The sequence below is a fragment of the Aphelocoma coerulescens genome (genome assembly GCF_041296385.1).
Source record: "Aphelocoma coerulescens isolate FSJ_1873_10779 chromosome W unlocalized genomic scaffold, UR_Acoe_1.0 ChrW_unloc_scaf_1, whole genome shotgun sequence".
Lineage (NCBI taxonomy): Eukaryota > Metazoa > Chordata > Aves > Passeriformes > Corvidae > Aphelocoma > Aphelocoma coerulescens.
In genome coordinates, this window is record NW_027184080.1 from 17,940,780 (window position 1) to 17,966,441 (window position 25,662).

The following is a 25,662-nucleotide window of genomic DNA, read 5'->3' on the forward strand; positions in this document are numbered from 1 at the left end:
GAAGATATGTGCCAGGCTTGGTGTCATGGAATTCCAGACAACACTAGACAGATGCTACAAGTCACCTCAGTTTTATGCCTCTTTAATACCTTTGACCAGAAGCAAAAAAAAAAAACAACCTGCTTCATATTGTCTGGACTTAGCACTTATGGAATTTGACACTGGGTTATGACCCATTTGTTCATATATGTGCGTGACAAAGATTCTGATCTTTGCTCTATTTCCAGTCTAGCAAGTAGTGTATGTAAAGGCTACCTAGAAACTACCAGTATTTCCCAGAAACATGGAAATTACAACTCAGTTGAGCAAACAAGTACCAGTTGATTGGTCCTCTGGTAGGCAAGTCTGCACTAATCTAGAATAACCAAGGAACTATCCAAGGACACCAACCTATAAAATTGAATGCAATGGCAGGCAGCTTTGTTAGTAGCTCAAAGAGCATCTCAGATATTTAAAATTACATTCCTTATCCTTGCTGTGGAAAAAGATCCAAAAAAGGTGACAGCTTCTATGTGTAAACTGTAACAGTATCAGCACTAGAACTAAGATTTTTAACATGATCTCACTTGTGGTCAGGCAATGCCTGGCTGCTCCATGGTATAGCTGATCCTGGCCATTTCAGGATCAATTAACTTAAGAATGAACAACTGCCATATGCACTGTCAAATACAATGTCATGTTGGCAATTAGCTAAAAAGAAACTTTTGCAACCTCAATCTTGAAGGAAAACAAAGAGTAGGCAAGCACAAAAGTTACATACCTATTCTGATGTATGCTTTTAATTTGCTATTATTTCTGCAATCCCAAACATGTTTCAGCATACAATCTGGGAAACTCACCTCAACTATACTAATCATATGAGGAAGCAGGCGATCCATTCGAACTTCCAGCAACATTACCAGAGCACGACAAACATTTTTGCGTACTTCAGGCTCTTCATCACCAGCCAGTGCAAAAAGATTCTGTTGGAAAGTAATACCAGTTGAAAAGCCTCAATTCATCTAGTTCAATTTGTATTAAAATTTACATTATTGGCAAACTAAAGTATGCAAACATGTACTTCTGTACCATCCCACCCCACACCTCAGAAAACTGTATTATTTCCTAAAGACCTATGGTTTAGCAAATGAACTCTTCAGACTTTCAATGTGTATTGTTACCCAGTGTTTTGGTCGTGTACATTAGACACAAGAACATTATTCCCTGAATTTTTTTTCCCTAAACATTAATGAAGTTCTGAAGCTAGAAAATGCCTTCAGTACATAACAGCAGCAAATAAAATACTCTGGTTAAACCAAAATATCATCCTTCTAATCCACATTCAGTAGTAGTATTCAGAGAGATCCATAATCTAGACTCAGTGACATGGTGATCCCTGTACTGAACTCTCCATCACAGGTAAGTGACAGACTGCTGCCAGTACCCCTATGCAAGAAGAGTTTCCTGTATTTATGAAAGGAAGCATTTTCAAAATACTAATTTCTTGGGCTGGGAGAGTGCTTAGACTAATTTGAGCATAAACATGCAGAATGAATTTTAACCCATGGGGATTGAAGCTAAGAATGGGAAGCCATCAATGTGGAGTTTAGGGGTAGTGGTGGTTGTAAAACATTATTCAAAGCTCTTGATAAATTAGATATGTTATTTGACTTACCCCTCCAACCAAAAATGCACTCACCTCAATAAAAGAATCTATGTGCAACATAAGAGCTTGAGTTCTGCTGATGATAAATTGATTGACACACGCAACAGCATGAGACCTACAAATGGAACAGTTAAAATATATGTTTTTCATGTCTTAAACATTTTCTAAACTGTACATAGGCATCAAAAACATTAGGAAGTAAATCACACTGTCCAAGAATCTTCTGGAGGCAGGAGGGAAAAAATCTGAACATCTATATTGTTACCAATAAAAATTACTAAACCACATTTTTAAGTACTACCTTATACTCCAATATATCTAATAAATAATTTTAAATTAAGTATTCAGTAAATAAAAACCATAGCAGGATGACTATACCTGGCACATTTCTTCCAAACAGTATGTAAGGATGCTCTTTTTCAGTATATTATGATTATCAATTTTCTCTGATATTGTTGCCAGATGAAGAACCATTTGCACCTGGTGAGCTAACACAATGCTTATTCTTCAAAAACCACTGGCCTATGGAACCACACAATGCTTTTCTGTACGAAGAACTGAAAAGCAGCCAGCCCAGTTATGCCAACTTTTACCAGTTAACCGGGTGGTCAGGTATGACTTTGGGGTTGCTGACCACCAGGGACCACCAAAAAGAAACCCAGGACAGAAGAATGCACGTGTAAAGGAGAGGGAAAATATGTTAATGACTTCAGGGAAATGATTATAATACGTATGTTTCTTTTGGGAAAGCCTATGTATATGTATGTAAAATATAGTATATAAACAGGACCTCTTTCTGTACTTGGGACGCACGTATTTTGGAGAAGATATTCCCCCGTGCATCCAGCTGAATAAAGAATGCCTGTTTCTTAATGCTACATTGGTGTTAAGGAGTTTTATTTTCACTGATTTTTGGTAACAATATTAACCATTCCATACAAGTCAACATGGTGAAAATTTAGCATGCCCTTCATTGCTAAGTATCCAACTGCCTTTGCAAGATTTTTAGCATCTAACGAGACCAATATGCATCAGTAATATAGTTGTAGCTTAGAACAAATACACACTTGCATTAGGATACATAATAAAACACTTGTGGTAGAAACAAACTAAAAGTGAAGAGCTGATTCTTCTATTCCATTTCATGCAAAACCATTGCCTACAAGTCTTTTTCATTCTCAGAGACACAAAAGCCAAATTATATAAGTAAAGGCACAAGATAAAGCTACCTTTAAAAGACTCTGAAGATCCATTCAAGTATTTTTACTAACGCAACTCCAAACATCTAGTCTCTTCAGACATTTCTTGGAAGAGAGTCTCATAAAACAGTGTTCAAAAGTTGTTTCTTCACAGATTTAAATACTGATAATATTTAAACACTTCTAAGTACTAAGGGTATTTTACTGACACAACTAATATTCTTCATACTTCAATACTATGTACTGAAACCAGGCCACAGGTCAGCAGATGATCTGCTTTAAACTGGTTTACTTATCTCAAAGCAAAAGCTTATCTTTCTACAAGTGCCAGTTCATGCTTTGTTATATATTTTTCTTAGTGTGCATCTATTTTAGGTGAGTTTCTAAATTTTATTTAAATCCTATCAAGATATATTCCTAGTTATACTCTTCCTTTTACTCTTCACCATCTATACTACTGCTGGCAATAATTAAGCCCTCAAAGTTGTAGAACCTTTCAATATAATTTTCAGAGGAGTCCAAAAACACATATCAGAGAATCACACAGAATGACTGAGGTTGGAAGGGACCTCTGTAGATCATCTGCTCAAGTAGTGCCACCTACAGCTGGTTGCACAGGACCACATCACAATGGTGTGAGAGACTGGAAGGATTGCTGGCTTGAAACATTTCAGGTGCATGTGTGGGGGAAGGGGCAGGTTTGGCCTTGCTTTGGTGAGACAATGCCCTGCTCTGCACACCCACAACTTCCCCCCCCGGGCCTGTATCCCAGCCCCTGCAGGGGCCACCAATCACTGGTGCACTGGAGGCAATGCTCCACACCCTGCCTCCGAAGCCCCAATCTAGCCCCAGAGTGGTCAGATGACTGGAAGTCCCACCGGGGGGAAGGGCCCAGGAAAGCCAAAGGGTATTCAACCCAGGACATGAGGCAAGCATATGTCTTGACCCTACTTCCTCTTGGAATTTCTATCAGCTGAATACTGCTGGAACCAGGAGTGGTAGCTATACTTGTTTTTTTCTATATCTTTTCTGTCTGTCTCTCTCCTTCTAATTCACTCTTCTTGGAGTTTGCTAAGTTGAATGGGCTGAGTTAATGCTTTGAAAAGTGTTTTATGTTGATTGAATGCTGCTCTAAACTTTTGCCAAAGTTCTTTGATTTTACAAAGTTGCCAGTAAAGTTTTTCGTTGTTTTGACCCCTTGAGAATATCTTGTCAGTATTTCTCCCATACATCAAACTCAGAGTACATGAACAACTGTAAGTCCTTTTAAGAGTCTCATCAAGCAACTTTTCTGGGGCCTTACAGATTGCTTTTGAATATCTCCAAGGATGGGGGGACTCTACCACCTCTCTGGGTAATCTGTGCCAGTGCTTGGTCACCCTCACAGTAAAAAAAGTGCTTCCCAATGTTCAGAGGGAACCTCCTGTGTCTCATTCTGTGCCCATTGCCACATGTCCTGTCACTGGACACAACTGAAAAGAGCCTGGCTCTGTCTTCTTTGCACCCTCCCTTCGGGTATTTATACTCATGGGTGATGTCACCCCTGAGCCTCCTCTTCTCCAGGCTAAACAGTCCCAGTTTCAGTCTTTCCTCATAGGAGAGATGTGGGAGACAGAGGAGTAGAAACTCCTGCAATTAAAGGAGGCTTTGATTTATAACCCTGGAAGAGACTAGGTCTGGCTTAATTGACAGAGATTTATAGATCTTAAGCAAAAGGATTACAAGCCTGTGTTCCTATAGTTATAAGTAAAAATGTACACTGGGTGTTCTGGTGGAGGGTTTTAAATATAATAGTGTGATTTTATATAGTTTAAGAATGTAGATGGTATAATAGAGACATCTGTGTGTACATGACATGAGAAGTTATTGGTCAAGACATAGCTGCATTGCAGCGAGAAGTGCCACAGGCGATAGGTCATAAATCCAAAACAAAGTGTCGTTTTAAGTGTCTATTGGATTAGAAAGTTATAAATTACGATGTAACTCTAAATCTTGTGACTAGTCACCATTATTCAGCGGTATTGTAAAATCTCACACCTCGACCGATGCGTTTTGTTACTTTAAACAATAAATTTGTGTAATTGCATAGTCCCATCCCTGAAAGTTATTTCCTCCGACAAGTGAACACGCGGGAAATTCGACAGAGAGATGCTCCAGTCCCTTCATTGTCATTGTGGCCCTTCACTAGACTCTTTCCAGTAGCTCCATGTCTCTCTTGTACTGGGGAGCCCAGAACTGGGCACAGTACTCCAGGTGTGGCCTCATCTGGAGGGTGAGGGGAAGGATCACCTCCCATGCTGGCAACACTCCAGCCCAGGATAACATTCATCTTCTTTGTGGCAAGGGCATGTTGCTGGCTCATTTCAGGGTAAAAGCTACTGTTCTTGTTGATAAATATTAGCAATAACAAATTAATTTTAGAATTTTTCTTCTATACTTCTGTTACTTTGGAGAGATTAATACTGTATTAAAGTAAAAGGATGTTGAACCCATTTAATTTGATACAGCTGAAAGATAAAGAGCTTTATAAGTTTTGGTGGAGTTAAAGCAGAAAAATATTTTTCTGCAAGAACTCAGAAACCATTATCAGCAAATGATTTTTTACTCTCCCATTGCTGCAGTCATAACAAAACAAATGCAAGATAGTTCTTTCTAATCAGAATTTGAAATTTTAACCACAGCATTGAAATTTTCATAATAATATGCAAAATCTTAAACAATAATTTGATTTTCAAAGTCAGACAGATTCTTGATTTAGAGGATGTATAAAGAGGTGAGGCTGATCTATTAACTAAACAGATAAGCATGGAAATGACTGATGCATGAAGTTTCTGTGCCTTCTCACATTTGCATATGCAGGATCATTTTAAAAAACTAAGTATGTTTTAAACTGATCTACAAAATATCATCCTTGCTGCTCATGTAAATAAATTTTTAACAGATAACTTTAGTATGATACCTAAACCTACCTTATTTTTGGACTGCTGTGTTTGAAGAACTGCAAGAATTTAGGTATCATGACATTGAGTGGTCGGTCCAATACATCACTATCTAAAATTTCAGCAGAATCTTCACATATCTTCTGAAGAGCACCAAATGCACCCTATTTAAAAACAAAATCAATCAAAAAAAAAAACAAAGCAAAAAAATATGTTATTTTACATTTTTAAGAAAGCAACATTTTAGGGTTTTTACAGAACAGGTAATTTTAGCAAAAGACCACAGTAAACGTAGCTAAATAACAAAGTAAATGTAGCTAACTAAATATGGAGTTAAATTAAAACAGCCTTAAAGACTTTTTATTTAAGCACTTTATACTGTCATCTGTAAGATCTCAAGCTGGATGAGTCTATAATAGGTAAGTGGTAATTTTAATTTTAACATTCAGTGCTCATTTATTTAATCATATTTTTTTAAATGCTTAAAAGCAAGATTTTTTTTTAAATCAGGCAAGATTTTTCTCCTCATAGCTTAAAACAGTTGAGCTGGTATTTATTTCTTTTCCTTCATAAATACTGAAAAAAAAAGATTGAATATGTGCATATATACCCACACAAAATACTATACATATATATAGTATCTATGAAGAGAGACAAAAAATAATCAAATTTACATGATAATACATTTCAAAATAAGCCTCCTTACCTCACAGGTATTGTAATCTTCAGAATCCAACAGGCTGCAAAGCTTTGGTAAGAGGTCAGGCCAATTCTGCAATTCCCCTTTTGAAGCAATGGTTGTTATCAGAATGCCTAAGTGAATCAGAGGAATAAAGGAAATGAGATCTCATCTATCTTCACAGGTTTCACACCAATTTTTCTCATTTTAGTCTTCTCAAAGATCTATGGAGTTAAAAAAATTTCTTGTTTTATTAAGACCTGGCAAGCATAAAAAGAGGAAGTACATTTAATTGCAAATGATATTTGAAGGGCTTTGAAATGCAAAGGCAGGTTGCCCCTTCCTACTGTCATGAAGGGCTCAGATATGAGAAGTCAAGCACAAAGTAATTCCAGTTAAGGTAATAATCATGCCCAAACACTGCAGGGCAGGTTCTGCTCTAAGTTTACTAAAAACTGTACAAATCTTGACCTCCAGTAGAGTATCCATCTCAAGTCACCCCCCTCTTTATTACAATACAAAGGTATGAACACTGGAAGCTGTCATTCAATAAAATGATAACCCATTGCTAAATTATGTGTTCACAACTTTACTATGTTTACACAAAACATTAAGGGCACATGCTGATGTCCAGGTGTTAGAAATATAAATTACTTGTTGGTAGAATTGCCTTGTTAAGGTTTAGGGCTTGACATGCTTCAATGATTTCAGACCTAGGGGGAGGTTACCAAAGCTTGGGGAGAAGGATGTACCACTGATAGTGGACACAAAGAATGCAGGATTTACAGGCCACAAGGACATTTGGCAAACTCCCAAGATAAGGAAGAAACTAATAAAGCCAACTCAGCAACTGTGTTGAAATCAGTTCCGACTGGGTAAAAGGCAATTCTGACAGGGGGAGATCACAACCACTGACTCACAGACCACTGACCCAAAAGAAGAGAAAGACTGAGCATATGGACTAATTAGCATGAGAAGCGAGAGAATCATTAAGCAATAGAAGGTAGAATACTAATTAATAAAAGAACTGGGTAACTTGTAGCCAATGAACGTTAATGCCTTTGCTAAAAATGTATAACTAACATAAAGCTTTGATGACTGGGGAGCCAGCCTTTTGTGGGTTACCACCCAGCTCCCTACTTTGTGCCAACTAGAACAAAGAAATAGAAGTACCTCATCTCGGTGTGTGAATTGGCGCTGCGCACAGGGCAGCAAGTCCACGTTCGGGACAAAAATTCTAAGACAGATACCTACTAACAGCTTACACACTGCAGCAGGTCATCCAGTGATCAGCTGTAGGGGTTGGCTGATTCAGATCCAGCAGAGAGGATGGCCAAAAGAGTCGCTTCCATTTTTAACACATACAGAAATACCAGGAAAAACTAATTAGGTGACAGGAATGGGGAAGGCTGCTTATAAACTAGGACTGACTATGAGTCCATTTTGCCTCAACTAGTAATCTCCCAAATGACGAGTGGTGGAAAAAAAGCTTTCCTAAGCTTTTTTATTGAACTAATCACCATATATCCTCTTTCTCTGGAATAAAATGTTAAAATTGTTATTAAATATACAAGAATACAGAACAATATTACATAGAAACCTCCTAAATAGATGCATTTATTTCCTGGTAAGTTTGCGGGTCCTAAACATATGCAACTGTATTTTTGAACTTGAATCCATATTTCAGTGTTGGCACAAGGGTTTTTAAAACCTGTATCACAGCACAAAGAAGTTTCACAATGTTACTCATTTCAGAGTTAAAAAAAGGAAAACTTAAGTAAGGATACAACAATGTGTAGTTATCATTGCATCTTAAATCAGTTCTAAAATAGACTCTATTGCCATCTTTATCATCCTCACTGAGGTGACTTCTGAGAATGGGATTAATCAGTTTGCTTCTATCTTGATCAAAAGGTATAATCTTTTGTTTGGTTAACATCAGATGCTAAAGACCACAAATGCTGCATTACTTCTTCCCTGATGCTATTTTGATGTACTTGTTCATCCTCCTCTCAGAACTCCAGAGATCTTATTGTGATTAGTTCATTAAATTGTCAGTGCTTGAACAGCAAAAATACATATGCATCTGTGGTGGTTTGACCCTGGCTGGATACCAGGTACCCACCAAAGCCACTCTATCACTCCCCTCCTCAACTGGACAGGGGAGAGAAAATATAACAAGAGGTTAATAAGTTGAGATAAGGATGGGGAGAGAGCACTCACCAATTACCATCTTGGGCAAAACAGACTTGACTTAGGGAAATGAGTTGAATGTATTAACAATCAAAACCAGAGCAGGATAATGAGAAGTAAAACAAATCCTAAAAAACACCTTCCCTCCACCCCTCCCTCCTTCCCAGGCTTAACTTTATTCCTAATTCTCTACCTCCTTCCCCCCACAGCAGGGCAGGGAGGCAGAGCATGAGGGTTATGATCAGTTCATCACACATTTCTGCCACTGTTTCCTCCTCATATAAAGGAGTCCTTCCCCTGCTCCAGCGTGGGGTCCCTCCTACAGGAGGCAGTCCTCCACAAACTTCTCCAGCATGAGTCCTTCCCACAGGCTTCAGCCCTTCACAAACTGCTCCAGCGTGGGTCCTTTCCATGGGGTGCTGTCCTTCAGGAACAGGCTGCTTCAGTATGGATCCTCCATGGGGTCACAAGTCCTGCCAACAAACCTGCTCCAGTGTGGGCACCCCTTCCCACAAGGCCCAGGTCCTGCCAGGAGCCTTCTCCAGCATGAGATTCCCACAGGGTCACAATCTTCTTTCAGGCATCCACCTGCTCCAATATGGGTGCCCTCCATAGGCTGCAGGTGGATCTCTGCTGCTCCATTAACCTCCATGGGCTGCAGGGGCACAGCTGCTTCACCATGGTCTGCCCTATGTGTCAGAGACTAAAATAGTTCATGCCTCAAATATTGATATAAAGTTTTGCCCATGATAGCAAAACTGTATGACAAAGCCCACCCCTGCCTAAAAGATGCCTGACTGGGACTCTGGACTGAAAGTCAAACTCCTGATTAGAAACCCATTCTTCAATCATCTCAGGCCCAGGGAGAAGGAAACAAATAAACAAGGAAAAGAATGAGAGCCAAACCCAGCAGCTGTGCTGAGAGTCACCTCTGGCTGGATTGAATCAGGGGGAGGAGGGGAAAGCAGAGGTTAAATGATTTGCTAAGAAGTTGTTTGTTAAAAGCAATGCATACAGCTTGCTCAACACTTATTGTGCCTACCAAAGCAGAATGAGAAGATATGAGACTATTGATAAAGGGAAGGAATCTTGATCTTCTTGACCAAAGATCCTGTTTTTAAACCTAAAACTGACTTAAACCAGCCTTGAAGTTTGGACTTGGGCCAGGGACATAAAAAGCATACGCAGGGAAGCAAGGTAAAAAGTTCAGAATGAGGAAGACCCTTCACTTTATCCCAGAGACCCCTGCCCACGACCACCAGACAACACTGTGCAAGCGCAACACTGATGTAAATTACTTTTGTGCTCATTGTAATACGAGGCGAGGCTAGGCGGGGCTAGGCAACAAATATGTATAGGCGTATTAAGAAACTTAATGAATATGGAACTTGTAACCCGATATATACCAAGCTGAATGCAGCTGTTGGCACGCATGACTTTGGAGGAATTATCCCCCATGCGTCCCAGCCCTGGAATAAACATACCTACTTTACTACTTATTCCAGTAGTGGAGTCTTTTCCACATATCAGGATTTGGGGTGGGGGAGACCACAGCCCACAGAAGCCAGGTTTGCACAGGCTCCCCCCCCCAAACGAGGGCGGGGGAGGTTTCAGGTGTGTGGTCAGAGGCAGTGAACACCCATCCTCCCTTACACAAACCAGCCCAGCTGTGGAAACCCCAACCCCACAAGCCACATCCACGGGACGTTCACGTGAGAGGCAGCTGAGGGGGTGTCATAATCCATCAAAGACCCCCCAAAGCGCTCCCCAGAGGCCTTGCACCACAGGATTGCACGTGATGCAACAAATCCAGAGTCTGCTGCAAGAAATTGTCCCCCCGGGGGACTTACCTGGACATTGCCACCTGGCCTGAACATATATTAACCCATCGAATTCTATGCTTTTCAGGGGGACCTTCACCATCAAGAAGATCAGAAGAAGAGGATCAACAGGATGCCATTGGGATCTATGAAGTGGTGATACTTTCTACTTAGTCTGTCTCCACCTTACTGTCTCTCCCCCATCTCCCAAGCTCCTCTTTCCCTATTTCTTTCTCTTCCCTTTTCTTTCCCTCATATTTACTATCAAATAAAATCCATACTATTGTCACTGGCATGTGGTCTCATTTGCACCTTAATTTGGGCTGAGGAATTCCTAAATAATTTTAATAACTGGACCTTAACACTATGGGCTGCAGGGGAATCTCAGCTCCAGCGCCTGGAGCACCTCCTCCACCTCCTTCTGCACTGACCTTGGCATCTGCAGAGTTGTTTCTCTCACACATTCTCACTCTGCTCTTCTCTGGCTGCAATTACATCTGTGCCATAACTCTTTTCCTTCTTAAATGTTACTCCAGAGGCATTACTACCATCACTGATTGACTCAGCACTGGCCAGCAGGAGGTCCATCTTGGAGCCGCTTGGCATTGGCTCTGTTGGACGTGGGGGTCAAAGAAGTCACCCCTGTAACCCCACCCACTACTAAAACGTGGCCATGCTAACCCATTACAACATCTCAAAGAGCGTCTATGCCAACTTATATGCTAACAAGGAAGCCTAGGCAGGTAGCAATATTTTTACACCTAGATAGTATGAAGAGATGTTGGGGTTTTAGGAGTTCTTTTGTTTTTTTCTTTCTCTTAAAGAATTTTCCCCATACGTGTTGCTAAGAGACAAATTACTGGGTACTTAAGAGAGACAAAAAGAGCCGGTCACAGGGGGAGGGGTCCAGCTGGCTACCCTCTTCTACCTGGGGTTTTCTCTTGTAGGGCAGAGATGCCACGAGATTTGGACTGGGAAAAAGGGATTGGGTACAGCCCCTAGCTCTCTGGTTCTCCCAGCGTTCGGAGGGGAGAAAGGCTGCTGTCGTTGAGAGAATTTGTCACTGTTGTGGATTTCTGCCTTCTGCTGCCTTCCTTCTACCGTGAGTGGAGCTTGCTCACTGGAGCGGCTGTTACACTGGGGCCCTAACACCCTACCTCACTAAAAGAGGGACCTTTTCACCATCTGGGAAAACCCCGAGATCCCAACCCCGCCTTTCCCTGCCCCGCTGGGAGCCAGGCCGCAGCTGCCCTGCCCCCGCCGTTCCTTTGCCACTGCTCTGAGTCATCACTACACTGTAGCCCTGTCGGGGTCCCTCCCCCCGCCATGTAGCCCTGGGAGCCCTGAGGGAGGCACGGGGTTTCCCTGCCCCTGGTCAGCCTCGTTCCTCATTGGTTGTTTTGTGTTTCCTGCGCGAGCAAAGGAGCTCGGGTCCCGTGACTGTAACAGTTCCTCGGCAGATCCCGGGCCATGCGGCTGGGGAAATAAACATCTCTGAAACATCTATCAAGAATCCGTCCGTATATATTTCTTTTCCACGGGACTCCTGGTTTGATATAGGCGTGTTACAGCATCCCCACTGTAACATAGTGGTGGTGAATTGTGAGCAGAACGATCCCCGATCCCTAAGCGACTGATTTGTGTGAGTAAACCCTGGAAACTTTGGATGCCTCTTCTTGGTTTTGTTTTGCTATTCCATATCTAAACTATGGAGGAACCATGGGAAGACTCTTGGCTTTCAGAGCCGCATATGGACATTTATCTTAAACTTAAAATGATTCTTGAACAACAATTTGTAAATTTTAGCTTGATTCAAGCTCAAAAAGAACTGAAACACTTCCTGGCATGGTTGTTTAAGAATTTTTTCAATGTTTCTTGGGATTTAATTCTTACCAAGGGCTTTTGGAAGACCGTTTGGACACAGTTAATTTTTGAGTCAAAATATATGCCGATGGAAGAATATTTTCGTGAATATTATTTATTACTGAGACTGTTGAGCAATGTCAGCTGTGTCCTGGCGAAGGGAAGCCTGCCTCAGGGACCGTGCGGCCCAGGCCACGTGCACCGAGCGCTCTGCGAGCAGCAGCGAGGCAATTCCCGCGCGCGGGGGGAGCCACGCGAGCCGCAGTGTCGGCAGAAGAGCGAGGCGCGGCGGGAGCGGCGCGGCCTGGCAGTGCTCGCCCGGCCCCGCGCAGCACGTGGTGGAGTGAGCCCTGTGAGCGCCCGACCGAGAGGGGCGGCGCGGGCAGTGGCGGAGCGGAGCCATGCCCAGCCGAAACACGTGCTGGAGCAGAGTGCGGAGGGGTCATCGCTCAGGGACCCAGCCGAGATGCAGAGCCTGGCAGCGGCAGCGAAGCTGCGGCCAGAGGAGGCGACGCACAGAGAACGGAGCGGCGCGGCCCGGCCCGGCCCACGCGGCCTCGAACGCGACCCTGGGAAGAGCGCACAGGAACCAGCAGCGCCGACAATCCCAACACGGGAGCGACCGAAAGAGAGAGCAAAGACTCAGCGAGACAGAAAACAGCAGCCACTCGGAAAAAGGAAAAGACCATAGTAGCTAAGATCTTAGGGATAGTGAAATGGTATAATGTTAAACAAAATTATGGTTTTATAACAAGATGTGACAACCAGCAAGACATATTAGTGCATAGAACTGCTATTAAAAAGAATGACCCTGAAAAATGCATCCCAAGCTTGGGAGATGGAGAGGTGGTAGAATTCAAAATCATACAAGGTAGAAAAGGGTTACAAGCATCGCAGGTCACTGGGCCTGATGGTGTTCCTGTGAAAGGCAGTATATATGCAAAAAATCGTAGTCCTGTTAGACAATATCTCCATCGTAAACCCCCCCTACACTCTCCCTTTCCTAATCCCACCTTTCCCTTTTACCCTATGTCCTATTACCCCCAGTGTATTCCTAATCCGTTTTTCACCCCATGGCTTCCTTATACAATTCCATTTCCCTACAATTCCTCTCCGATGCCGATGGGGGGATGAAAAGGGAGAGGGAAGAAACCCTCTCCTGCCTCAGTTTCCCCACAGGCATGTCCAGAGAGTTCTGTCTCCCTTCTGTCAGCCGTAGGATGTTCCAGAGAATCTCTTTGGACATCTGGGGACTCAGGAGGGTGGCTTGTTTTGTTTTGAGGCTGTTCTTGTTATGTTTATCCAGTTGTCTTCATTCTCCTTTTATTAAAATAAAACGGGTGAAATGTCGGGGTCCCTCCCCCCGCCATGTAGCCCTGGGAGCCCTGAGGGAGGCACGGGGTTTCCCTGCCCCTGGTCAGCCTTGTTCCCCATTGGTTGTTTTGTGTTTCCTGCGCGGGCAAAGGAGCTCGGGTCCCGTGACTGTAACAGTTCCTCGGCAGATCCCGGGCCATGCGGCTGGGGAAATAAACATCTCTGAAACATCTATCAAGAATCTGTCCATATATATTTCTTTTCCACGGGACTCCTGGTTTGATATAGGCATGTTACAGCATCCCCACTGTAACATAGCCCCGCACCCCCCTGCCTGCCAAGACGTCACGGACTTTCCGCTGTAGCTCCGGAGTTTGATACATCTCGTCTACCACCCCGGATTTTGTGTTCATCCCTGATGTTCCCGAGGATCCTACTGGGGCACCGGGATCGGCTGCCCCAGGGGGTTTGTGAAGCAAGCTTTTTGTCCGCCATTACTGCGTGCTCCCTGAGCTCGCTTCAGAGCGCCCCCTGCAGACGCGGGGGAATCATCGCACCTGCCCTGCTCACTGGGAGCTGCCAGCACCCCTGCCGGCTGTGACAGTTACTGCACCAAAAGGGAAAGGGCCTGAAAGCCAAGAAGGCTGTCACTGGGTTTCTGGTTCTGTTTGTTGTTACTGCCATAGTTATTGTTGTTTGTTTGACTTGTTATATATATAGATATATATGTAAAGAACTGTTATTCCTATTCCTCATATCTTTGCCTGAAAGCCCCTTAATTTCAAAATTATAATAATTCGGAGGGAAGGGGGCTGCATTTTCCATTCCAAGGGAGGCTTCTGCCTTCCTTAGCAGACACCTGTCTTTCAAACCAAGACAAGAGACCAGTGAGTACTTGACCAACCTCACTATTAAGACAAACCTACAAGGATTTGATACTTAATTACTTCACACAGGAGGGTGCAAAAATACGAAATAGCAACTCTTATTATGTAAGCATACAGTTCATCAGTTGGTACACATCTTCAGATTTCATTTATGCTTGAATGATCTATGCAAGGACCACTTGAAGCTCAACAGTAATTGAGCTACTAATCCACAAATGTTTCCTCATATCAAACAATAAAATGCTCAAAGTGAAAATGCTCAAAACAAATATGCTTTGTTGTAGCCACTGAGCCAGCAGGTATGATGGCTGAGGGGCCAAGGAGCCCAAAAATAGCAGAGGCCTGCTGTTGGACTGATTCTGAGGTTTAAGAACATCCCCATACCTCATGGTGAGAAAGGAAAAGCCTCTCCCATCATGCTTTGTGGTGCCATGCAGACTTGGTCTGTCTGAATGGCTTGCTACCCTACACGCCCCCAAAGCTTCCCCATTGGCTCCCTTTCCCTAGTCCCGCCTTTGTACATCCCCCATGCCCTCAGATCATTGGTTCCTGATGCCTGCCCTGCTCCGGTACATAAACCCTAGACCCTGTGTGGTCCAGTCTCTTTTGCCTCTGGTCCCCTCTACGGAGGCAGCAATAAACCGTCTTCTGTGGAATGCCATGAAGTAGAGCCCTCCTGACTCTTTGCTTCTGGTAACGCGTGAGCTATCCGGCTTGAGTGTGGTGTGTGAGTCCATGCCTAAACAGCTGCGCGGGTAAACGGAGTAAGCTTGCTGGAGTGCTATACTGCGCCCACCGGAACGATTCCTTGCCAGGGACATTTCAGGGAAATACAGCTACCCTTCACGAACCCACATACAGTGTGTTAATGCTTAAAACACAACCCCTCCCCCAGCTGTCACCACCACCAAACCACCCTAAAGGTGCAATCCAAACACAGCTGTAATATACTCTCCTGAGGGAACTGGCTGATGTAGTTGCCAAGCGTCCCTCCGTGATATTTGAAAAGTCATGGCTGTCAGGTGAAGTCCATGGAAACTGGAAAAAGGGAAAAAGTGTACCCATCTTTAAAAAGGGTTGAAAGGAGGATCCTGGGAACTAGCAACCTGTCAGTCTCACCCCTGTGCATAGGAAGATCCTGGAACAGATCCTCCTAGAAGCTCTGCTAAGGCACATGGAGGACAGGGAGGTGATTCAGAACAGCCAGCATAGCTTCACCAAGGGCAAAATCTGCCTCACCAACCTGTGGCCTTCTACAACAGAGTGACCACATCAGTGGACAAGGGAAGGGCTACGGATGTCATTTATCTGGACTTCTGTAAAGCCTTTGACACAGTCCCCCACAACATCCTTCTTGCTAAATTGGAGGGAGATGGATTCGATGGATGGATAGAAATTGGTTAGACAGTCGCATTGAGAGAATATTGGTCAACGGCTCAGTCCCAATGGACATCAGTGACAAGTGGTGTCCCTCAGGGGTCCATATTGAGACCAGGGCTATTCAACATCTCCGTCAGTGACATAGACAGGTGGATCGAGTGCACCCTCAGCAAGTTTGCAGATGACACCAAGCTGAGTGGTGCAACTGACACACCTGAAGGATGGGATGCCATCCAGAGGAACCTGGACAAGTCAAGAAGTCAGCCCATGAGAACCTCATGAGGTTCAACAAGACCAAGTGCTGGTGCTGCACCTGGGTCAGGGCAACCCCCAGTATCAATACAAGCAGAGTGATGAATGGATCTAGAGCAGTCCTGCTGAGAAAGACTTGAGGGTGCTAGTGGATGAGATGCTGGACATGAGCTGGCAATGTGCACTTGCAGCCTAGAAAGCCAATCACATCCTGGGCTGCATTCAAAGCAGTGTGGCCAGCAGGTTGAGGGAGGGGATTCTGCCCCTCTGCTCTGCTCTGGTGAGACCCCACCTGGAGTACTGCATCCAGCTCTGGGAACCACAGCACAGGAAGGACGTGGACCTGTTGGAACAAGTCCAGATGAGCCCACCAAGTTGATTAGATGGATGAAGCACCTCTCCTATGTGGAAAGGCTGAGAGAATTGGGATTGTTCAGCCTGGAGAAGACAAGGCTCCAGGGTGACCTTACAGAAACCTTACAATACCTGAAGGGAGCCTACAAGAGAGATGGAGAAAGACTATACAAGGACATATAGTGACAGGACAAGGGGGAATGGCTTTAAACTGAAAGAGGGAAAGGTTAGACTGGAGATTAGGAAGAAATTGTTTTTTGTGAGGGTGATGAGGCCCTGGCACAGGTTGCCCAGAGCTGTGGATGTCCCATCCCTGGAAGCATTCAAGACCAGGCTGGATGTGGCATTGAGCAATCTGGTCTAGTGGAAAGTGTGCCTGCCCATGGCAGAGGAGTTGGAACTAGATGATCTTTATGGTCTCGTCCAACCCAAACCATTCTGTAATTCCATGATATTCTTATATTCTTTAGTCATCTCCATTGTACTCCCCTGACAACTCATTTTGATACCAAAAAGGTTATTTCAATCTCTACTGTGACTGTGAGCGTTTAGCAGAGAAAGAAAGCCTGCATAAACTACTCTCCAAGCAAGGACATTGGAAGATAAAGAAGAGACATCTGGCTCAGAAGTGCAGTTACAGCCAAAACAAGGACTGAGTTTGGGAACTTGGGGAACATGGGGAGAGTTTTTATGGTAATGGGCAAATTATAATACGCTTGTAGTGACTGTATATTAGAAATACACTTGTAGAAATTGGGGGGCACCTTAGGAGGAGTTATCCCCTGTGCCAATCCAGGTGCCTGAATAAATTATGCCCTCTTTAACACTAAATTGGTGTTAAGGAGTCTTATTCAACCATTTTCAGTTATTTGGTGACAGTAATTGGTGACCCAGATGGGACCTTGGCCTCTGAGCCTTGGCAGATCAGCAGTCGACAGATTTCCAGCCAGCGCCGAGGAATTCTTGGGGACACCCTCTACTGCGGACCATCAAGGAGCTTGAGGCAAGATCCCTGGAGTAAGTAAAGGCATCGTTTAAATCTTGGGGTTATTGACAAGGGGATGAATACGGGGATGCCCATGATATAAAGTCTGCTTGCTGGGAGAGTGTGGAAAGGTAGCTGAGTGTCTGTTGGTGTTTTAAAGCAATTGATGTGTGCTTTGTTTTCTCTCTGTGTGTGTGGTAGGTGTTTTGGTTTTTTGTGTGTGGAAAGGCACAAAGGCTGGAAAAGGTTTGAAAGTGCTCATGCTAACCTTATGTACACTGTGTGCTTTCTGTGCACTGTCTGTGCTGTGTGTGCCTGTGCACTGTGTCTCTGTGTGTGTGTGTCTCTTGGTGTGTGTGTAAACTGTATGTCTGTGTGTGCACTGAGTCTGTGTGTCTGAGGAAAAAATAAGAGAGATAGTACTCGGGACTGCAGTACAAGAAATTTAATATGTAATCTAAAAGAGGTTTCCAGTACATAATTGTACTCAAGTGTTAAACATGCTCAGCTGCTCCAAGTATAAACAGCAGTCTCCTTCAATGATATCAGAAATTGCCAGAGATTGTTTAAATGGAAACAGAAAATTAATTTTTTACAGGACACTTGGGCTACTTATTTGGTATTTAATACAAACCAGGGAGAGTTAGGCCAAGAAACTGTAAATGTTGTTGGTGCAACAGGGAGAGCCCAAAAGCGAACATTCTTTAACCCCATTAATTTTAAATTCAGCAAATGATGGGTAACACACCAATTTTATGTATGCCAGAGTATGTGGTACCTCTTTTGGGAAGAGATCTATTAAGTAAATTGGAGGCTCAAATTATATTTAAAGATGGAGAAGTACAATTATTGGTATCTGAGACTAAGGCCATTGAGGCCAGGACTTTTATGTTGCAGGGAACACCAAAACCAGAAAATTCTAGAGGAATACCGTAAGCCATAGAAAATGCAGTAACACCCTTGGTTTGGGCCAGTGGAACTCCAGGACGTTCCTGATGAGCTCAGCCTGTAAGTGTTACCCTAAAACCTGGATCAAAACCAGTAAGGCAGAAACAATATCCTTTAAAATTAGAAGCTAGAAGAGGAATCAAGAGCCTAATAGAGAATTTCAGGGAATTTGGATTATTGATAGAATGTGAATCGGAATATAACACTCCTATTTTGCCAGTTAAAAAGCCTGGAACAGACAAGTACAGGTTAGTACAAGACATATGAGAAATCAATCAAATAGTTCAGGTTATCCACCCTGTTGTAGCCAATCCCTATACCTTGTTAACAGCCTTTACAGAATATCACCAATAGTTTACAGTGATAGATTTTAAGGATGCCTTCTTTTGCATACCTCTCGAAAACAAAGTCAGAGCCTTTGAATGGGAAAATCCCCAAACTGGTTGGAAGACTCAGCTTACCTGGACTGTGTTACCACAAGGATTTAAAAATAGTCCAATGATTTTTGGGAACCAATTGGCAAAAGAATTAGAGACGTGGAAGAAGGAGAACCCCAAAGGGTTGGTCCTGCAGTGTGTTGATAACATCTTACTAGCAACTGAAACTAATGAAAAGTATATGGAATTGACTGAGTCTTCTAAATTTTATAGGCCAAGGAGACTACAAAGTATCTCAGGAAAAAGCTCAAATCATGAGGCAGCAAGTTATCTACCTAGGGTCTGAAATAACACCAGGACAGTGGAAATTGGGAATGGACAGAAAAGAGTCCATCTGCCAAGTACCCCAACCTGCGACTGCCCAAGATTTAAGAGCATTCTTGGGCATGGCTGGGTTGTGTAGATTGTGGGTCTCAATTTATGGACTTTTAGTTAAACCTCTAAATGAGCTTTTAAAGGTGTCATAGGTTAGCAAGCATAGTCCCGGAAGGGATATCCTTGCTAAGGGGTGCTTACAGCTTCCTCTGGGACCTGATAGAACCTATCAGTGGCCAGTTTGAATATGGACAATTCTTTAAGCCACTTAAAGTTGTGACCGCCTCTGTGATACACACTTAAGAATAGACAAACTCCCCCCCCAAGCTCTCTCTCGTTTCCGGCGCTGGGACAGGTGGCTGCAGGCCCTGTGCAGGGGCCAGCAGGCCCGGCCAGGCCCTGCTTGGGCCAGGCCGGGCTGGGCCACAGCCAGCCTGGAGCCATGGGCCTGTTCCAGCCATGGAACCCCCCCCACTGCCTTGCCGTGGGCGGCCAGAGAGGCTAGGAAACGCCCCCTCCACTGCGGCCAAGATTCAGCAAAGCGGCACCTCTGTCCGGCAGAGGTCAGGTGACCAACAGCGATAAGCCACATTCCAGCTGCAAGGCTGAGGTGAGATTAACCCTTTTATTGCTGTGAAGAGCTGAAAACCTGAGGGAAGAGAGAGAGGAGATGCTTAAAGCTGAAATTCTGTTGTGAAGCTATGATATATCAGAGTATCCTGTTGTAATTTCATGAAGATATGGGGGGGTGGAGTGTTCAACTCGTAAGCAATAGGCAGATGCTGCCGCAGCTGTAATTTCATGACAAGTTTGGACAGAGAGAGATGAACCAGATGAACCAGATGAGGACTTTTGCTCCAAAGAGGAAAGGAGAAAAACCTCAGTTCCTAGAGATGCTTCCAGAGATAGTCTTAAAGATGAAGATGACCCTTTGCTCCCAGGAAAGGAGAAGGGCCTCTGTTTTTTTTTGTTTCTGAACAGCTCAACCTTAAAATTGTACCCCAGAAAACTTTCAAGAGTGGACCCTCGAAAGCAGTTGCGGGAAAAGCTGCAAGTCGGGGGAAGGGACTCACATCGCAAGCAGAGAGACTCCTCTTCCTAAATGGACTGAACAATATTTGGAAGTGGGTGGCTGTCTCGGTGTGATACTGTTTTCATAGCACGAGCAAAAAGAGACTTCTCTTTCTAAATGGACTGAACAAGGTTATTATGGAAGTGGTAAACAGACTGAACATCTTAAGGGTTGTCTTTACATTGTCAGTGGGAGAAGGGAGGAAGGTGGGGGGAGGAGGAGAGTTCTAAAGTTGGTATAATTTTTTTTTCTTTTCTTCTTTTAGGTCTGTTAATAAACTTCTTTATATTCATTCAAGTTGGTGCCTGCTTTGCATTTCTCCTAATTCTTATCTCACAGAAGATAAACAGTAATGAGTATTTTAGACCAAACCACTACACTAAATTGGTGTTTCCGCCCGGTTACAAACCCAACCCGCGACAAAAGGAGGCCTCAGAAGGACCTTTGACTTGGACTCCTGAGAGTGAACATGCATTCAGTAACTTAAAGATGGCCCTGATGTCTGCACCTGCCTTAGGACTTCCGGACCTAACAAAACCCTTTGAGCTTTTTGTGCACAAAAGACAGCACCTAGCCCTTGGAGCTCTGGCTCAGAAGGTAGGAGACTTCAAGAGGCCCGTGGGGTACTTTTCAGAACAACTAGACAAGGTCAGCCAGGAATGGCCCAGATGCCTGCGAGCTGCAGTAGCGACTGTTCTCATCCAAGAGGCCAGGAAATTGACTTTGGGACAAAAGATAATAGTGTATACTTTGCATGCTGTAATCACCGTATTAGGCCAAAAAGGGGGGCGTTGGCTTTCCCCAAGCCGTATGCTGAAATATCAGACTGTTCTAAGGGAGCAAGAAGATGTGGAGTTGAAAGTAACCACGGCAGTAAATCCAGCTCAATCCTTGTACACTCTGATGCAAGGAGAACAGCTAACCCATGATTGCTTACAGACAATTGAGCAAGTTTATGCAAGCTGACCAGACCTACAAGATGCACCCATTGAAGATCCAGAGATAGAGTTCTTTACAGACGGAAGTAGCTTTGTGCAAGATGGAAAATGAAGATCCGGCTATGCCGTAGTCATCTCAACCAAGGTAATAGAAGCTGCACTGCTGCCTGTGGATACCTCAGCACAAAGAGCAGAGCTCATAGCACTACGAAGAGCCTTGGAAATGGCAGCAGAAAAAAGAGTAAACATATGGACTGACTTGAAATATGCTTTTAGCATTGTTCATGCCCATGGAGCCATATGGAAAGAAAGAGGTTTATTAACAGCACAGGGATCTCCAATTAAATACTACACAGCAAAGCACACCAACGTGGGGATTTCCACATTCATGTAGGAAATAGACTTACAGATAAAGCTGCATGAGCAGTTGCACAACAAGGCACCCTAGCGTTAATACCTGAGAAAGCTATTTAACTTCCAGAAGTTAGCTCTGGATATAGTTATGTAGATTTAAAATTAGCTACTTATCTAAAAGCCCAGAATATAGAGGGTGGATGGCTAGTAACTCCCAATAACAAGGTCATAGTCCTACCACAATTGATGTTACAAATTGTAAAAGAGAAAACCCAGCAACCCCCTCGGGAATCGATGCTATGGTGACTAGTCTACAGACTCAGATACTCAGTGTCCATATGACAAAAATTGTCAAGTCTGTTACAGAAAAATGCCCGATATGTCTTAAAAATAATCCTTTGCATTTAAAAAGACCCCCTCCAGGGATCACTAAGAGAGGAAACACTCCCTGAGATTACTAGCAAATTGACTTTTCTGAGGTACCACACCAACAAGGATACAGGTGTCTCCTAGTGTTAGTAGATACCTTTTCTGGGTGGACAGCAGCTTTCCCCTGCCACACCAACAAGGCCAGGGAAGTAACTAAGATATTCATCAAAGAGATCATACCCAGGTTTGGGGTGCCTATAGGCATGTCATCTGATAGGGGACCCCATTTTATATCTGAAGTGCTACAGCAAATCAGTAAACAGTTGGGTATAAGTTGGGATTTACATACTTCATGGAGACTGCAATCTAGCAGAAGGGTTGCATGAATGAATCCAACTTTAAAGAGACAAATTAGCAAAATGTGCCAGGAAACTTCCTTGAAATAGCCACGGGTGTTGCCATTAGCCTTGTTACAAATTAGGGTGCAACCCCGAACTAACCTGAAGGTAAGCCCGTAAGAGTTGATGTTTTGGAGACCATATTCTGTTACAACTTGCCCTGGATCCGAGGAACAAATTGGGAAACAGGAAATGGAACAATATTTAATTTCATTGGGAAAATCTTTGAATGAACTAAAAAGGTTTATCATTCTCTCAGAACCTCTTACCCTAGACACCCCAGTTCATTCATTTCAGCCCAGGGATCACGTACACATCAAGACCTAGAAATCTGAACCACTTCAGGAGCAGTGAAAGGGACCTTATGTAATTCTGTTGACTACAAGAATGGCAGTGAAGGTAAAAGGACTTAACTCCTGGATACATTGCACCTGAATTAAGAAGGCTCAGATAAATCAGAGTTATCTTGGTTTGAAAGACAGGTGTCTGCTAAGGAAGGCAGGAGTCTCCCTTGAAATGAAAAAAAAAACCAAAACGCAACCCCCTTCCCTCTAAATTATTATAATTTTGAAATTAAGGGGCTTTCAGGCAAAGATATGAGGAATAGGAATAACAGTTCTTTACTATTATATATATATATACATATATATATGTGTATAACAAGTCAAACAAACAATAATAACTATGGCAGTAACAGCAAACAGAACCACAAACTCAGTGCCAACCTTCTCGGCTGTCAGGCCAGTTCCCCTTTGGTGCAGTTACTGTTGCAGCCACCAGGGGCACTGTGATGGTTCCCCCGCAGCTGCAGGGGGCGCTCCGGAGCGAGCTCGGGGAGCACGCGGCAATGGCAGCTTGGGATCCTGGGAAGAGATGGAACAAAGGCTTCACAAACCCCCTGGGCAGCCGATCCCGATGTCCGGTCGGACCCTTGGGAACAGCAGGCTGGAACAGCAGGGACGAGCACAAATCCTGGGTGGCAGGCGAGATGTACCGAACTCCGGAGCTGCAGTGGGAATCCCTGGAGGTCTCAGTAGGCAGGACGTGTGGGGCTACAGAGTAGCGAAGGCTCGAAGCAATGGCGGGGTCAGGGTGGCTGCAGCCCGGCTCCCAGAGGGGCAGGGAAAGGCAGGCTTGGGAATCCTGGGGTTTCTCCGGTAGAAGGAAGGCAGCCGAAAAAGCAGAAGCCTGCTGTGCTGACGAATTCCTTCCAGCCTCTCTCTCCATCAAAACACCAGGAACTAACAGCCCACAAGCCCAGGTGAAAGAGAGTAGCCAGATGGACCCCTTCCCTTGTGGCCAGGTCTTTTGTTTTTCTTAAGCACCCAGTAATTTGTCCCCCTGGCAACATGTATGGGGAAAATTCTTCAAGAGAAAAAGAAAACAGAAGGAGAACTCCTAAAACCCCAACAAGAGTGAACAGTGGAAAACACTGGACCCCTGCGGCTGAAAATCTCGAAGACGTCTGTAAATGAGTAGTGAACTGTATAGACTAATGTTTATAGGAATCTTTTTTTCTTTAGGGGGAGGGGTTGAAGAAAATTTAGTATTAACTTTAATTTAAGGGTTTGGTAAAATGCGTAATCTGTCCAACACTACAGCCTGCTTCCCTATCCCTGGTTCAGCAGGGGAACCTATTCCTTGGGGAATTGTTCCTATTGATCTGTCAATGGTAATTCAGTTTGATAATCTGACTAATGCAATAGCAAAAGCAAACCACCAATTATTTGGATGAGAAGGAGAAATGTAGGCGATGAGGAGATGGTATTCTTGAGGATCCGATAGCTTGGAGGCCAGGAGATAATAGAACTATTTGGGGGAAAAAAGGAGGTAAGGAGTGTCCAACAGGGTCCCATAGTCTCGACCAACATTTTCTGTATTTTGCCTTAGCAGCCTCAAGAGGCCAGGCAGCCAGGTTATTTGATTTATGTGTTACTAAAAATCACACCCAAAATGTTTCAGGCTTGCCAGAATGTCAAACTCTCTGAAGCAAGCCTCATACCTGGACAAAGCCTTTAGAAGGACAATGGGAAAACTTGGGGAAGGTAGAGTGGTGTCTGGATTGGGGAATCACACCTATGTATAACCTAAAAAAGAGTCAATGGAGGTGTGGAGAAAAATAAAACAATGAAAGTCAGTCTAGCACCATAAGGTGGATGGCCAAAGTAGTTTTAAATTGCAGTAACCAACCTTTGAATTGTGTTAAATCTCTGGAAGTTCCTTCCCCAGGTTACACTGTCTGGGCTACTTCAGATGGATATTGGACCACCTGACTCCTGCTTGGACCGACCACCCAGCAAGTTACCTTAGGATTATTAACCTTATGCTCAACTTAGAGAAGAAGCCCCATAAAAGCCCAATATTGGAGTAAGGTAAAAAGACACACTGAGGATGAATGGACAGGGCCTTCAGTTTCCACACAGTCTGAATAGGCTTTACAAAGTTTTCTCTTACCAAGAGCCATGGCTCTAGAAAACAGTATTTTGTTAGAAAATCTAACTTGGCAAGTAAGGAAACTATCCAAAGCCACAGAAAGGGGATTTCAAATTATAAATAGGCAAATACAGGCAAATACTAAATTGACATTACAAAACAGGCTGGCCTTAGATCTATTGCTGGCCAAAGAACAAGGGGTTTGTGAGTATTTAAAATCAGATAGAGAACATCGTTGTGTACACAGCCCAAATGTAACAGAAGATCTTCAAAAACAACTTAGCAAAATGCGGCAAGTTGCTGAAGATAGCAATGCTATCTAAAAGGCCTCTGAAACTAATTGGTTCAATAAAATTCTTCAAGGAATAGGGGGATGGTCCCTGAGAGGATGGCTGGCTGGAATACTGGAAACCATCATAGTTGTAATTGTAGTAATTATTGGTCTTACTATTGGCTGTGTTCACAAAATGATCAATCGTAACCTTGCGGGAATGTATGCGACTATAGATAGAAATCGAGTTGAAACTTATCAAATGGCCCTACGGAATTTGAGAAATTTCAAAGGGGGGAATTGATACCAAAAAGGTTATTTCAATTTCTACTGTGACTGTGAGCTTTTAGCAGAGAAAACAGTCTGTGAACCTTTAGCAGAGAAACAAGGCCTGCATAAACTGCTCACCAAGCAAGGACATTGGAAGAAGAGACATCTGGCTCAGGAATGCAGCTACAGCCAAAACAAGGACCGAGTTTAGGAACTTGGGGAACATGGGGAGAGTTTTATGGTAATGGGCAAATTATAATATGCATGTAGTGACTGTATATTAGCAACACACTTGTAAAAACCGGGGGGCGTGTTAGGAGGAGTTATCCCCTGTGCCACTCCAGGCA

At 43.7% G+C, this 25,662-nt stretch overlaps 1 protein-coding gene across 5 annotated transcripts in view; it reads right to left on the bottom strand.

Annotated features, from left to right (window-relative positions):
- The window catches only part of LOC138102764 (transportin-1-like), a 158,231-nt gene that overhangs the window by 41,350 nt on the left and 91,219 nt on the right, over window positions 1-25,662 (bottom strand). For 2 of the 5 annotated variants that reach the window (XM_069000517.1, XM_069000518.1), the window contains 4 exons: window positions 6,490-6,596; window positions 5,814-5,947; window positions 1,679-1,760; window positions 840-962 (listed from right to left, as the gene is read on the bottom strand). In XM_069000517.1, the coding sequence (XP_068856618.1) occupies window positions 840-962; window positions 1,679-1,760; window positions 5,814-5,947; window positions 6,490-6,596 (446 nt within the window). Of the gene's footprint in view, window positions 1-839; window positions 963-1,678; window positions 1,761-5,809; window positions 5,948-6,489; window positions 6,597-8,685; window positions 8,711-8,848; window positions 9,135-25,662 lie in introns of those variants that run through there. The other 3 variants (XM_069000519.1, XM_069000520.1, XM_069000521.1) reach the window with 3 other exon arrangements.